The sequence below is a fragment of the Leptodactylus fuscus genome, chromosome 11, assembly GCF_031893055.1.
Source record: "Leptodactylus fuscus isolate aLepFus1 chromosome 11, aLepFus1.hap2, whole genome shotgun sequence".
Lineage (NCBI taxonomy): Eukaryota > Metazoa > Chordata > Amphibia > Anura > Leptodactylidae > Leptodactylus > Leptodactylus fuscus.
This window is the reverse complement of record NC_134275.1, coordinates 22,431,122-22,445,739: the sequence shown is the minus strand read 5'-3', so window position 1 is coordinate 22,445,739 and position 14,618 is coordinate 22,431,122. Positions and strand designations below refer to the sequence as shown.

The 14,618-nt window shown below is 44.2% G+C and overlaps 1 protein-coding gene across 1 annotated transcript in view; it reads right to left on the bottom strand.

Moving 5' to 3' along the window:
* The window catches only part of DRP2 (dystrophin related protein 2), an 81,759-nt gene that overhangs the window by 33,827 nt on the left and 33,314 nt on the right, over positions 1-14,618 (bottom strand). Inside the window, exons 2-5 of the mRNA XM_075259366.1 lie at positions 13,326-13,416; positions 10,048-10,204; positions 3,679-3,802; positions 77-345 (exon numbers count right to left, since the gene is read on the bottom strand). Coding sequence (XP_075115467.1) covers positions 77-345; positions 3,679-3,802; positions 10,048-10,204; positions 13,326-13,372 — 597 coding nt within the window. The 5' untranslated portion in view covers positions 13,373-13,416. The remainder of the gene's footprint in view (positions 1-76; positions 346-3,678; positions 3,803-10,047; positions 10,205-13,325; positions 13,417-14,618) is intronic.

The following is a 14,618-nucleotide window of genomic DNA, read 5'->3' as shown; positions in this document are numbered from 1 at the left end:
TAATTAAGAGACAATTTCATTGCATTTGCTAAAACTGCATAGAGTCATCCCATCAATAGCAGGCTCTAGTCCTTACCTTTGTTGCTTGGATGTGCTCAGGTAAGGAATCAATAAACAAGTCTCCTATGGGTTCCCAAGTTGTTTGCACGCTCTCCGCTTGACTTAGTGAATCTGTAGCTTCTTTCATCGAAACTCCTAAATCCCGAAGCTGTTCTAAAGTTCTTTCCAGATGGCGGTGCTGGTCTAAACTGCGAGCGGTCAACCTGTCCCATAGTTCACTAGCCACACTTGCTTGTTTCCATAGTAAGCGACTGAGACTCTGAGATCGGCTTCTGGGAGAGGCATCTAGAAAAGGTTTCAAAGAAACTAAATCTTTGTGACTTGGAGTAACAAATTTACTTCTGAGAATCTTATAAGAGTAAAGGGCCAGATATCCAAACTCAAAAAAAGGTGTAAAAAGACACTGAACTTTCCAAAACGGAGAAGTGGTAGAGACGTGGTGCAGGCCCTGCCAGATTTATCATCATTTACAACAATTTTCTGGCATAAAATCATCTTTAGAATCCCCATCCTCCTCATCATCACCAACACCCCCATCCTCCACATCACCAACACCCCCATCCTCCTCATCACCACCACCCCATCCTTCTCATCACCACCCCCCCATCCTCCTCATCACCACCCCCCCCATCCTCCTCATCACCACCCCCCCATCCTCCTCATCACCAATACCCCCATTCTCCTCATCACCACCACCCCCATCCTCCTCATCACCACCACCCCCATCCTCCTCATCACCACCACCCCCATCCTCCTCATCAACACCATCCCCATCCTCCTCATCACCAATACCCCCATTCTCCTCATCACCACCACCCCCATCCTCCTCATCACCACCACCCCCATCCTCCTCATCACCAATACCCCCATTCTCCTCATCACCACCACCCCCATCCTCCTCATCACCACCACCCCCATCCTCCTCATCACCACCACCCCCATTCTCCTCATCACCACCACCCCCATTCTCCTCATCATCACCACCACCCCCATTCTCCTCATCACCACCAACCCCATCCTCCTCATCACCACCACCCCCATCCTCCTCATCACCACCATTCTCCTCACCACCACCACCCCCATTCTCCTCATCACCAACACCCCATCCTCCTCATCACCAACACCCTCATCCTCCTCATCACCACCAGCCCCATTCTCCTCATCACCACCAGCCCCATTCTCCTCATCACCAACACCCCCATCCTCCTCATCACCACCAGCCCCATTCTCCTCATCACCACCACCCCCATCCTCCTCATCACCACCACCCCCATCCTCCTCATCACCACCATTCTCCTCACCACCACCACCCCCATTCTCCTCATCACCAACACCCCATCCTCCTCATCACCAACACCCTCATCCTCCTCATCACCACCAGCCCCATTCTCCTCATCACCACCAGCCCCATTCTCCTCATCACCAACACCCCCATCCTCCTCATCACCACCAGCCCCATTCTCCTCATCACCACCAGCCCCATTCTCCTCATCACCAACACCCTCATCCTCCTCATCACCAACATCCTCCTCCCAGCGTACTTAGAATCGCCCCCATCAGCAGCACCAGACTCCTGATCAGTTTGATTCTTGGCACATTAGTCACCAGCCAAATCTAAAGTTTTATTCCCAATTCCCATTTGGTGCCCACAAGTTATACCACTGTTTGTTGCACCAAAAGAGTTTTCCTCTGGTGACTTTCTGCTTCAATTTTGCCTATAAGGTAACTGCCAACGTTCCCTCCTGTCACGAGGCGAATCCGCCTGAAAGACTGAGCTTCTTTTTCCGAGAGCCGGAACAAATGACTCCCGGAAAAAAGAACTGACCGGCTCCCATTGATTTCAATGGAAGTCATCTTTTTGGTCAGGATTTTGAGGCGGATACAGCCTCAAAATTCTGACCAAAAAACCCTGTGTGAACTTACCCTTATTCCCATTTGGTGCGCAAGAGTTAAGGCTTATTCACACAGTGTATAACAGATTTTTTGTAATGTATGTCCTGCATCCATTTTGAGAACACACTGACAATAATGGCTGTAAAAAAAACCTCAACATACTCTATCTTTGTCCATTTTCACAGACAGTGGGACGCAATAAAAATCAATGTACTTGTTTTTAACTGATGTAAAGGGGATTCAGGTCTATTTTACATCTGTTAAAAAAATGCATCAGTGGGTTGGGTCAAAAAGGAAAGATCAATAAATTTCATCTACACAGTCCAGTCATATTAATGTGACCAGCGCCTACTTTTGACGTCAATGTTAAATACCCAATAGCAGAAGGCATGTGTCATCAGCCATCTGGGTGCACTCATCATTGTGGAAGGAACGATGGCTCAACACAAGTATGCATCTATCCTTGCGGACCATGTTCACCCCTACATGATAATTGTATTTCCTCAGGATGATGGCATCTACCAGCAGGACAATGCGACGTGTCATAAAGCTCGCAGTACACGTGTGTAGTTCGAGGAGCACCAGGGTGAGTTTTAGCGTACTCCCTTGGCCAGTAAATTCCCCAATTGAGAATCTGTGGGATCACCTCGATTGGGTTATTCGCACCATGGATGGTAAACCGCGTAACCTAGCGCAGCTGGCCACGGCACTGGAGTCGGCATGGCTCAACATCCCAGTGACCATCATCATAACATCCTCTCTCTTCCTGCACGTCTCGCAGCGGTCCGCTCTGCCAAAGGTGGCTATTCTGGATTTTGACAGGTGGTCACATTAATGTAACTGGACTGTGTATTTTTTTCACTGACAGTTAAAAACAGTTGCAAAACAGATGACACTCAACCAACAAAATCAGAGAAGTGTAACAGATGAAAAACTACTACCATAGTGTTGAGCCAAACATTTTAATTCTAATTTTATAACTCCTACCGTATTGGTGCCGCACGCGCTTTTCTCTGAATTGGTGCACAGCAAGTTATGCTACTTCAATGTGAAATTGGAAAAATCACTAAGATAAACTATTCCAAAAGTTTTTACTACAGAATGATTTTAAAAAAAAATAGGGCTGTGTTGTTAAGGGGTTAATAACCACTCTGCTTTCTATAGACGAGCCACCTGTTAACCCAAGATAGTTGTTAAAGGAAGTCTTTCATCAGAACCCAACCTATCAGCCCCATCTCCAGAGATAGATAGGTTTGGGTCACCTGAATCCAATGGTGATTTTCCCGCGTCAACCGATGCATCTGTAGCTGAGATATTGCCGTGTCCAACTTTTTCTAAAATTCAGATCTGATTTAGTTGGACCTAAATTTCAAAGATGTTTTCTCTAGCACCAACCTTTCCAAAACCATCAGTGCTCTCTGAGTGGTCCTGGGCCAGAGACAAAAGATTCTGAACCGCCAGACACTGTCTGAGAGTTTGGTCTCATACTCCCTTGTCTGCCCCTTCCTGATATTATATCAGGCAATGAAACTAACTGCATTGATTGTTCATAAACAGGTGGAGCTAGAGAACATACTCCAATAGAGCTGGAAACAGAGGAATGCCACCTATTAATGCAAAGAACCAGAGTTGGTTTAGATGGCTACTGCAACCTGTCCTCAAAAGGTTTACTAAGGAGGAAAATAAAGGCCCGAGACATCACTGGTTGATACTGAAGGTACTAACCTTTGGCTATTGTAGACGTATCCTCTTCTATTTCTTGAAAAGGATGCTGTGTGAGGAAAGCTTGAGCAGATTCAAGTACAGAATATATATAGGGACCTCGAGACTTCACCTCTTCCATAAACAGCTGCATTTAAGGTGAAAAGATATTTTATAAAATTAGTTTTATTAAGATTTATTTAAGCAAATACAGGGAAAAAAAAAACCAAAAAAGCAAACTCAATCCCATCTTCCCCAATTCCTCCCCCACCTCAAGGAAAGTACTATAGCAGAATAAACTACCAGCTTAAAGGGGTATTCCCACGTCGCATACTCACCAGTCTTCACTGCTGTAAAATCTTCTTTCTTCCTGGTTTCTTGTGTCAGTTGGTGGGCGGGGTTTCACATGCAACCTGCTGTTTAGCTCCGCCCCAATTTAGAGATATCTAATATCTAAAAAAAAAATAGCCTGGGCGCATGCGCAGTAGCCGTAGTAGAAGCCGCGTGCTACTGCGCATGCGCCCAAGCTATTTTTTTTTATCAGTGTCCGCGAGCAAGCGCCGGAGGAGGACGGGACCCGAAGACATCGGAGGAAGAAGAGGCAGGGAAGAAGATCAAGACACACCCTGAATGCCCGCCCAGCGTGCACGATCCGGGAAAACTTATTGACTCGGAGTATAAGCCGAGGGGGGGAATCCACCATTGCAGATAAAAAGTCTGGTCATGTGCATTGCAGCTTAGTAACTCTATGGGGATCATAGTAATATCAGTTAACCCCATCATATCCCTCACATTAACCCCCTGTGTGCCTCACATAAGAGTTACTGATATGTGGGACATATGGAGGTAATAATTAGGTATCTTCATAATTAAGGTCCTTCATTAGTACCCTCATGTGTCTCACATATTAGTAACCCTTATATGGGGCACACAGGGGTTAATGTGAGGGACATGATGGGGTTAACTGTTATTACTGTGAGGCACATGGAGTTACTGAAACTAAATGAATAACCCCAAATGCCTGACATTACTAGGCAGAGTAACTAAAGGAAGGTCCCTGTGTGTCACGTTACTGCAGCTTCCTCTCCTCCATACAACAGACATCTTCCATAAGACACAATGAATCCCGGCCACTCATCTGCAGGGCAGATGCTAAATCCTAGTGGGCTGAAGGACCTCTGATGACGTCATGACCATGTGATCGGACTCTGGTGTGGGCGGAGCTACTAGGATTTAGACTCAACCTTATCTGCAGATGTTACATACCAGTGGCTACAGGACCTTTGATGACATCACAGTTACGTGACCTCATGACAAGCCAATCACAGAGCAGTAGCACTAATGGACCTCCCCCTTCCAGTTTTCTGTGCTCCGTGGACCCTGACTCATGTATAAGCCGAGGAGAGCTGTTTCAGCATGAAAAATGTGCTGAAAAAGTCGGCTTATACTCGAGTGTATACGGTAAGTCCTGGCCGGCCCAGAAGCTTCTACCACCTCATGGCTCAGCATCCAAACTGCTGATGTGAGAGGATCTCTGGCCCCCATAATTAAAAATTAAGAGTACCCTACACCCTTTATACACCAACTGACAAAAAGGAGTTGTTGGAATCGAATGAAATTTTGTATGTATGAATTTAATGATGATCTATATAAGGGATTACGGTATTAGGGAGAAATGAGCAGTATTGGGGAAACTGTACAATTGAAAGGAGCCTCTAGTATCATGTTAGGCTGCCCCTAGCCTGGATATAATAAAAGATGTGGTTGGATATGGAGGCATGCTGGTTCTATATGGTATTCTATGACACATTTGCCCACATATATTGCAGCTAGGCCTGTATACCCTGCAAACTGATAGGTGGCCAAATCTGGCATCTACGCTGGTTCCATAAACGGTTGCTTGGCCGCCAGATAGACCACATGAGTCTAGGACATAGACAAGAAAACTGTGGGAGACGATCACATGATCCTCTCTATTGGTGTGCATGCCCTCACATAACCACTGCTCCCAATACTTCCTAATATCAAGGTCAGAATCATCTACATGGCAGGCAATTCAGCAAAACAACCATCCGGCTTTACACATTCCCATGAGGCCTCTCTTCTCAAAGTCCGTCAACTAGGTAAAATATCTTTGAGTGGGTTATACAGGCCTTTATATAGGACAGTGCGGTGCTTTATTTATTTATTTATTTTCACTGTATTCTGGAAAGCAGATCCCTTAATGAATTTATCTCTTATGCCTCCTTCTTATAGACATCTTAGGCAATTTTAGTTTTGCCCCTTGAAAGATTTATTGGCTCCTATTAGGTCATCGGAACTCTTTACCGTGACTGTAGCCTGGGTGTCCTGTTCTTATACCTATAATGATGATTTAGTTTCGGTCTTCCCATCAGATGTAGTACCACTTGCCCCTGGTGCATTTTGAACCCCCCCCTCGATGATTGATATACGTGGTCTTTAGGATGAGGGCCTCTGTTATACTTACCTTGGTGGTTATTAACACCATTTAATCATGGATTTGTTGATCTCTTAGGGACTGTTATTTTTCCATGTCAGTAAGTCATTGGTCAGCATGGAGATGCGGTTTAGCGTCTCACCTACAGTAAGGGAGCTAGCCGCACATCAATATCTCCCTGTTTACATTTGTGTTTGCATCAGTGAGGAGGCGGAGCTCGACTTGGGCTTGCCGCTCGTGAGCGCTATTGATTGGACCGCATCATTGGTCGGTGGGGCGGGTGTGCTATGGCAGGCACGCCCACCGATGACATGGATGGGGCGGATCTCTACCCTATATCTAGGTGAGATTGAGCACCAGCGCTTAGCAGCTATACATCACAGCCGGTCGAGCACTCAAGACACATAGCGCGCACTTGTTAGTCCGGTGTTAACCCATGAAACAGGTAACACCGGTTAGGCCATAGTATAAGTGCATATTGCCTCTGATGAAGCGGCATTTGCCGGAGAAACGCGTCAGACAGCTTATAGTGGCCGAGTGTGTCAAAGTGTGATTGTGTGTTTGTACCTTTAGCCAGTGAATCATTACTCTGGCTATAAGTTGACTGTTTTAGTGCTGGGTCCGTCAGTTGTGGGCTGAGTATAAGTGTGTGGTATGTCCGTTTTATTCAAAGACTAAAAAGTGGGTCTCCCCTGTCTAATGCCTTTGTTCAAGCTACTAACATCAACATACAAAGCCATCCACACCCTGTCCCCCTCCATATATCTCTGAACTAATCTCCCGCTACCTGCCCACACGTAACCTCAGATCCTCCAATGACCTCCTACTCCGCTCTGCTCTCATCCGCTCCTCACACAACCGTCTCCAAGATTTCTCTCGTGCATCCCCCATACTCTGGAACTCCTTAAAAAGACACATAAGACTGACCCCCACAATCACAGGACTCAAGAAGGCCCTGAAGACTCCCCTATTCAGGAAGGCCTACAACCTCCAATAACACTATCACCGCACCACCATCTGAACAGTCTCCCCCCTCTCCTTCTGTCTCTATCCCTCTTCCCTCATAGAGTGTAAGCTCTTGCGGGCAGGGCCCTCTACCCCACTGTGCTAGTCGGTCATTGTTAGTATTATATCTACCTGTATATTCTGTGTATTTTATGTAACCCCCAAATGTAAAGCACCATGGAATTAATATAATAATGTACAGCACCATGGAATTAATGGTGCTATATAAATAAATAATAATAATAACATAGCATTTAGCCAGACTGAGTTGTTAGGGAGATTGCCCCTATGTTCACACTCGGACATCCCCCTTATGTTACAGGTATTGGAGCCACACAATCAATTTAGCCCAATTATTCTCTATACCATTTTATCGTCTGATCAGCTAGCTTTTAATCATTATCAATAAAAGTTAATTTTTAGTGCACTTTATTCAAATATTTTTTGTTTTTGCTACTTATTGTTGCATTACTTACAGAAACTCTATCAATTATTGTTAGTCATGGTGTGTTACCATTATAATAATATTAATACATTTTATTTATATAGCGCCAACATTTTCTGCAGCACTGTACAACATCAATGAGAGCTTGTACTCTCAAAAAATACTAACCGAGAGGCCCTGCCATAATTGGTTGTCATCCACAAATGTACTAAAAATCTGCAGATTACACTCCGTACAGCTACAAATACAATGGTAGGTATATCAAAATATTTTAAGAGTTCACAGCATTGCATTGCCCCTTCCTGACTAACCAATGCAAGAACGGTGTGGGCTGAATTGGTGCAAAACTGCACAACTGCTGGCGGTATTATACAGCCAACACCTGTAGGTAGTACCTGCGAAGTACTAGTCACGACTATTAACCTGTAAGATGCCACCATTGGTTACATACCAATCATCTTACCGTTCTCGTCTATAATGGTGGGGGGGGGGGGTCACTGTTTGGTTGTCATGAAGGCTCCTAGGTCTGCCATTTTATTAGATCTGGGCAGCCTGTAATTCAACATCATTAAACCTACAATATAATGCAATTGTTATGTAATTGTGACTGAAGCAATTGCCTAAAATGTAACGGAAATACTATTTAGGAAATTCCCCAATAGATAGCGTGTAACTGATAGGACCAACAGACTGCAAGAAAACTAAGCTACTTATAGTCCAACTGCGCTCTAGTTCACAGAACCTAAGGCCTCGTTCACATCTGCATTGTTAATCCATTCGGGGGAGTCCGCATGGGGACCCCCCTCAAATGGGCTACCGAACACAATGGCAAGCGGTGTGCAGTGAAAGCACACAGACCCCACAGACTATAATGGGGTCCGTGTGGTCTCTGCGTGGTGTCCGCACGAATCATGCCAACAGAAAAGTATATTGGGATCTACTTTCATGTCCGCATGATTCGTGCAGACAGCGTGCAGAAAGTACATGGACCCCATTATAGGCTATGGGGTCCGTGTGCTTTCATTGCACACCACTTGCCAGTACGTTCGGTAGTCCATTCGGTGGGTCCCCATGCGGACTCCCCGAACAGATTACCAATGCAGATGTGAACTAAGGGTAAGGCTACTCCGAGGTAACAAAGCCCGCTGCAAGGCAGGATTGACTCGGTGGTTCAGAATACATGGTGCAGTTACGGACAATGTGTCAGAAAGTCCAAGTACAGAAAACTTATGGCTGGCACAGAAGGTAATACCATCACTGGGGTCAAAAAATAACCAGGAGAGTATTGGAATATGTAAGCAGAGAAATAACAGAAGTCAACACCTGGGTTGAATCCTGAAGTGTCAGATAAAGTCAAGTCAGCAAAAGCAGGGAAAGCCAAGAAAACCAGACAAGATCCAAGGAGATCAGAAGATATACAGGGCAGGAACTAAGAATCCACAGAGACACTAGATCCAGCACAATGACAGGTCACAGGGAATGTCCTTGTTACAAATACCCGGCCTCAGCAATACACTGGATGCCGAACTAGAGCCCTGTAGGGTGAAACATAGATTTTTGTAACAATGGAGCCTGTCAGTAATCCCAGCAGCATGAGTCTAAGGGAACCTGTCATGGAAAATGGAGTCCAATAGGAAGGAAGCATGCTATCGAGCAAGAGCTGAAGAGATTACTATACAGTATAGTTCTGTGGGAAAAGATTTGTGTAACTTGCCACGCCATAAACATACGTTATCACTCTTCATTTTCATCTGTGCTCTTTCTATGTTGAGAAGTCATGTTGGCGGTCCGTCAGTGAGTGCACACAGGAAAGCCGTGGATATCGCTAAGTAGGACGGCCCCTTGTAAATAACCAAAAAATAAATGATCTGCTGCACACTCTTGATTCAGTGATGAATGAACAAATAGGTTGATGCGCCATGGAAAAAAAACGGTATTTAGGTATAAATGAAAAATCGATCTAATGTTAAGCAGGGACGTTTCGGTCCAAAGACCTTCATCATGCCAGATCAATGTGTGAAGTACAAGGCGTGGTGGCTCCTTGTACTTCACACATGATGAAGGTCATTGGAGTGAAACGTCCCTGCTTAACATTGGATCAAATTTTCATGTATACCTACAACCTATGTTAACTTCACAATAAATGTATTTGGTTATTCAAGAGTGAGGCTGAATAAGACTAAGCTGAATAAGACTGAATGAAGAGTGTGCGGCAGATCATTTCTTATTTGGATACTGACAGGGTCGGAGGACTCATTTTCTGCTTGCACCTCTGCACCTTCCACTGTTTCCTTACATTTGGCCCCTTGTCAATTAAGATAGTAGAAATAAAATGCAAGATACGCAAAATGTTTTCTCACAAAATTATACGTCAATCTGTTCCGTTCCGCCTGCTCGATAACATACTGCTTGCGAATAGGACTGCAATTTACGCGTTCCAGATTACGGTACCTTTAGGTGGTGACAAATATTCACGATAGCTCACCAGATGTTTATCCTTCGCTTGCTCCACCGCCGAGAGGTCACCCCGCAGGGGAAGCTGGGCCGACAAATCTTCATCCTTTTGCCCTAGCCAGTCAATGATCTCCTGGAGCGGTGGCTGCAACTTAAGAGTGGGATCTGAAAATGCTTCTAGACGTGCTCTAAGGAGAAGATGGAGGAGACAACTTTTACAAAGTGAAAAGGTCTGCCTAGTATAAAATAGACTATATAGTACACCATAAATCCTACATTAAGGCATATTTTTATTACAAAGTATTAGCCAATATACTTGATTTCGCACCCATGGAAACAAGGAGATTAGGCCACATACCAAATTTAAGAAAATTAGATGTAAATATTAATGGCGTAGATGACAACCGTTGCCGCATGGTGCTTAGTTTATGCCACTAAAGTGAGTGGAGAAGGGAAGGAAACCAAGGACACCTCAACCTGACAAATGTATTATTACTCACGCCAGAAAACAGGAGTGGGTTATATCTGAAATCGAGGCCAATTCCTCACTGCTGTAGATTTCCATTCTGGAGTCTGCTAATAATTCAGACATATTTCACAGCAGCCAGAGAATTCATTAGTGTCACCACTAGAATCCCACCACTCACAAATAGACGCTTCCACCTAGTAGAGTACACATAAGCTTCCAACACCTTCTGGTCCTTCCTGAGCCCCCGTCTACTACTTACCAATCCAGTCCCAAAGAGGACACTTGGACCAGAGGCTGGAAAGGAGGGACCGTGTGGGGAAAACAAGGACCATAACCATATGGTAGCTCGACAGACAGGCATATTGATAGGTACCATATATTCACATGAGCAGGTCCAAAAGGAGTTAAAAGAGGTATTACGGGCAAAAAATGTTGTTGTTTTTTTTTTTTTTTTTTTTTAAAGATCTGTTAGTGCTATTAATGGGTTAATAAGTGCACACAAACACCTTTAGCAGTGTTTTGAGTGATTTCTGGGTTTCTCTGGGAGCGCCTAGCGTCTTCTGCGTTTGTTTACAGGGTGGAGCTTTCTGCTGCCTTAGCTAATGCAATGCGTTCTGGTAGTTGTAGACTCTCAAACTATCTCCCTCCCTCTCTAACACCCCTCCCTGTCTCCCTAGCTATTCTGCCCACTACCCTACCCCATTATACTTACCTGTCTTCTTTCTATCCAGGCTTCCTCCTGCGGAGAGCGGCTCCTCCTCTGCACTGCGCAGTAGCCCCAGCACTGTGCTGTAGTTGCTTCCAGCTCCCACTCTTGCGCTTGAGTGTCGGCTATAGCGCAAAACCGGGACTCCGGCTCGCTTGCACACATGCAGGCAGATGTCACAGAAGGAGTAGGAAGAGCAGTTCCCTGCAGGAAGGTAAGTTTGATGGCATGGAGGAGGGGAGTACTAGTGATGTTCCGTTTCCGTAAACGGTGAAACGGATCATCCCTGGATAATCAGAAAATGTCCCTGAGGCGGTCCCATATGTGTGTCATATTAATATCTATACATTTTGCTAAATTATGTCATCTATAAAGTAGGTGGAGGGAGGGTGTTTAGATTAGGGTAGGAATGACTATTTATCTAGGACAGCCTCTTTAAATGAACAGGAGTGCAATTGTTGATAGCGTCTTAAACATTATACAAACTATAGACTCATTGGGGCAAATTAACTAATAAAAATATGTCCGAATTCTGGTGTAATTTGTGCCAAATAACTGGCATGCATGCCTCCCAGCTCATATTCTAGGACAGTGCCCTACGCAGCAAAATCATGGGCGCAAAATAACGCGGCGTATACGATCCTAACTCCCATTGAAATCAATGGGACCTTTTATGGCACGCAAACTCTCACATGCGTATACGTGCCATATCACGCGGCACGTTACATCGTGTGAACTCCCCCTTACTCCCATTAAAAGAATGGTAGCATTTTGAGCGCATAATTTGCGAGCACGTTCAGAATGAGTGCGTACAAAGCAGATCCCATTCATTTCTATAGGTGCTGGCATACGAGCGCTCCCCATTGAAACGAATGGCCATTCTGAGCATAAATGTTTATGTCCTTCTTGCCTCATCCGCCTACACGACAATCACTTTATTTCCTCATCATCTACTATTTATAACGAATAAGACTATGATTCCCTATGTAATGGTCGCATAGTATGGGAAAAGGACCGCCATCTTACTAACAGACTATGCACTAAATATACTGTGCTAATAGAAGCCTTTAAATAGTGATCAGGACTTCACTGAAGGATATCCCCAGGTTTCTGCCCCCACAGTAGTTTAGGTTTGGATAGCAGTAGAACATAGTCAGGGGGTAACATGAAGTCAGAACAGGTAGTCACCGCGACATCAAAAGACGCTGCGAGTCAAAAACAATTGTCAGAAACGTACAACAAAAACCAAGTGTAGATGAGTATAGAAGTGTATCTGTGTTAGCCAGTGGATATGAAATAAAAAACATTTTTGAGAGAAGTCCTCAGTAGTTGATACCTTTATTACGGTAATGGCTAACTTAAAAAAAATGATGACATATTGCGAGCTTTCGAGATATTAAAGCTATCCCTACCAACCTGATGAAGGGATAGCTTTAATATCCCGAAAGCTCGCAATATGTCATCATTTTTTTTTAAGTCAGCCATTAATAAAGGTATCAACTACTGAGGACTTCTCTCAAAAAAATTTTTTTATTTCATGAAGAGGATAGTGAAAGACGACCTGGGGTCGGGAACTAAGACCTGAATCACACTGAAATAATAGGAAATACCTATCACCAGGCAGAGAATGAGAGCGCTGATCCGACAGCCTCATCCAGAATAGTTATGTGCACCTGCTACAGAAGTGCGGAGAATAATGGAACATGGGGATATATGTAATATTTATATGTGCAAGGATCTGTTCACACAGGTAAACACTAACATTGGACAACAGTGAGCGTCCAACACTGCACAATAATAAAAATCCACCGTTTACCGTGAATCAATTAATAGCTATGGAACATCTTACTGTATCCAAAAAGACACAAGACCTTTACCTGCAGTATCTTCATGTACATGCTAAATACTAAACCTGCAATGCTGGTAGTACTATATATATATATATATATATATATCTGCAACTAAAATCCACTTCTGTACATGTGAATAGGGTCTGTGAATGGATTTGACTAGGACAGCCAAAGACGTTTTCTGCCATGTGTGAATATTTTCTTACTTAAAAACTGTATCAGGAAAAATTATTCAAAAACACGCTCTGGACTTGTCAATGGTCATCAATAGACTGGACGGATACCTTAAGCTGTGAGATCTCTTCTTAATTTCATTCCAGCAGAGGTTCATGTTGATCAAATCTGAGATTCCTCCGTCTACTCAGAATCTAAAACCTGCGGGAGAAAACAGAAATCCGAGTAACACTCCCAGACTAGATGTCCCGATGTAGTTATAGAGTATTCAGGAAAGGCAGAAGAAGACAAATCTCACCTGGATTGTAGTCAGAAGACATTCCAGAGATGAAATACTGAGGAGGTAGATGTGGAAATAATGCGAGGGAAGATGCAGCTAGAAAAAGAAGATATAGAATGGAAAGTCTAGGAGAGAAATGAAGGAGCAAAAACTCAATTTTTAAAATAAATATGTAGAAGACGGAATACAAAGGTATTTAGAGAAGAGGGAGAAAAGAACTGTTTTAAAAGAGCATAGATAGCCGATGTCCCCTCCTCCTCCCTTAGGAATGTCATTTGGGGGACTGTAACTCTTGTGCCCTTTCCTAAAGAAACCAGGCATTGTCTGAGATACATTCCAGTCACTCCCCAATGTTATCGCACATATAAACAGCGGGCATTTATGGGCAAGAGAAAAATGTGCCCATCACATGGCCGTCACCTCCCTCCCCTGCCAGCACAACCTTATTGTCACCGTATTAACACAATATTTGTATCTGACAGTATAAACACACTGACATTTCACTCATATTTGGTTTTTTTATTTATTTTAACACAATTTATTTTTTTTTGTACTTCTACAAACACTACAGTGGACAACTAGCAAATGCATGTCGCCTATGAGGACTAAAAAGAAACCCTCTCTTATCGATAATGTTTAGAAGGTTTCTTGTGTGCGGCTCCATGTCCTGGTGTCACCACAGTCAGTATTGGGCGATGACCTGGCCTGTGGACCAGAACAGTGGGAGCTTATTTGGCAGGTCACACCTGCACTTGGGTTTACATTCTTTGGGGACCCAAAAAACGGAAAAGCAATCCGGTAAAAAAGCGGTTACCGTTGGACACCATAGACTATAATGAGGTCCATATCAGACATGATAAAGTAACAGGTCAATGATCAATTCCAGCAGTAGGAATGATGGACCTGCTCGAAAGAGCTTACAATCAATGCAGAAGTGAGGAAACAAGATGAGACGGGCCGGTACAAAGGCGACACCAATAAAGCTGCGTGAGCCTGTGGCTACTATTAGGGTAAGTTCACACAGAGTAACGTGCCGCGTGATGTGGCACGTATACGCCGTGTTAGACTTTGCGGCCGTATACACTCCCATTGATTTCAATGGGAGCCGGGATCGTATACGCAG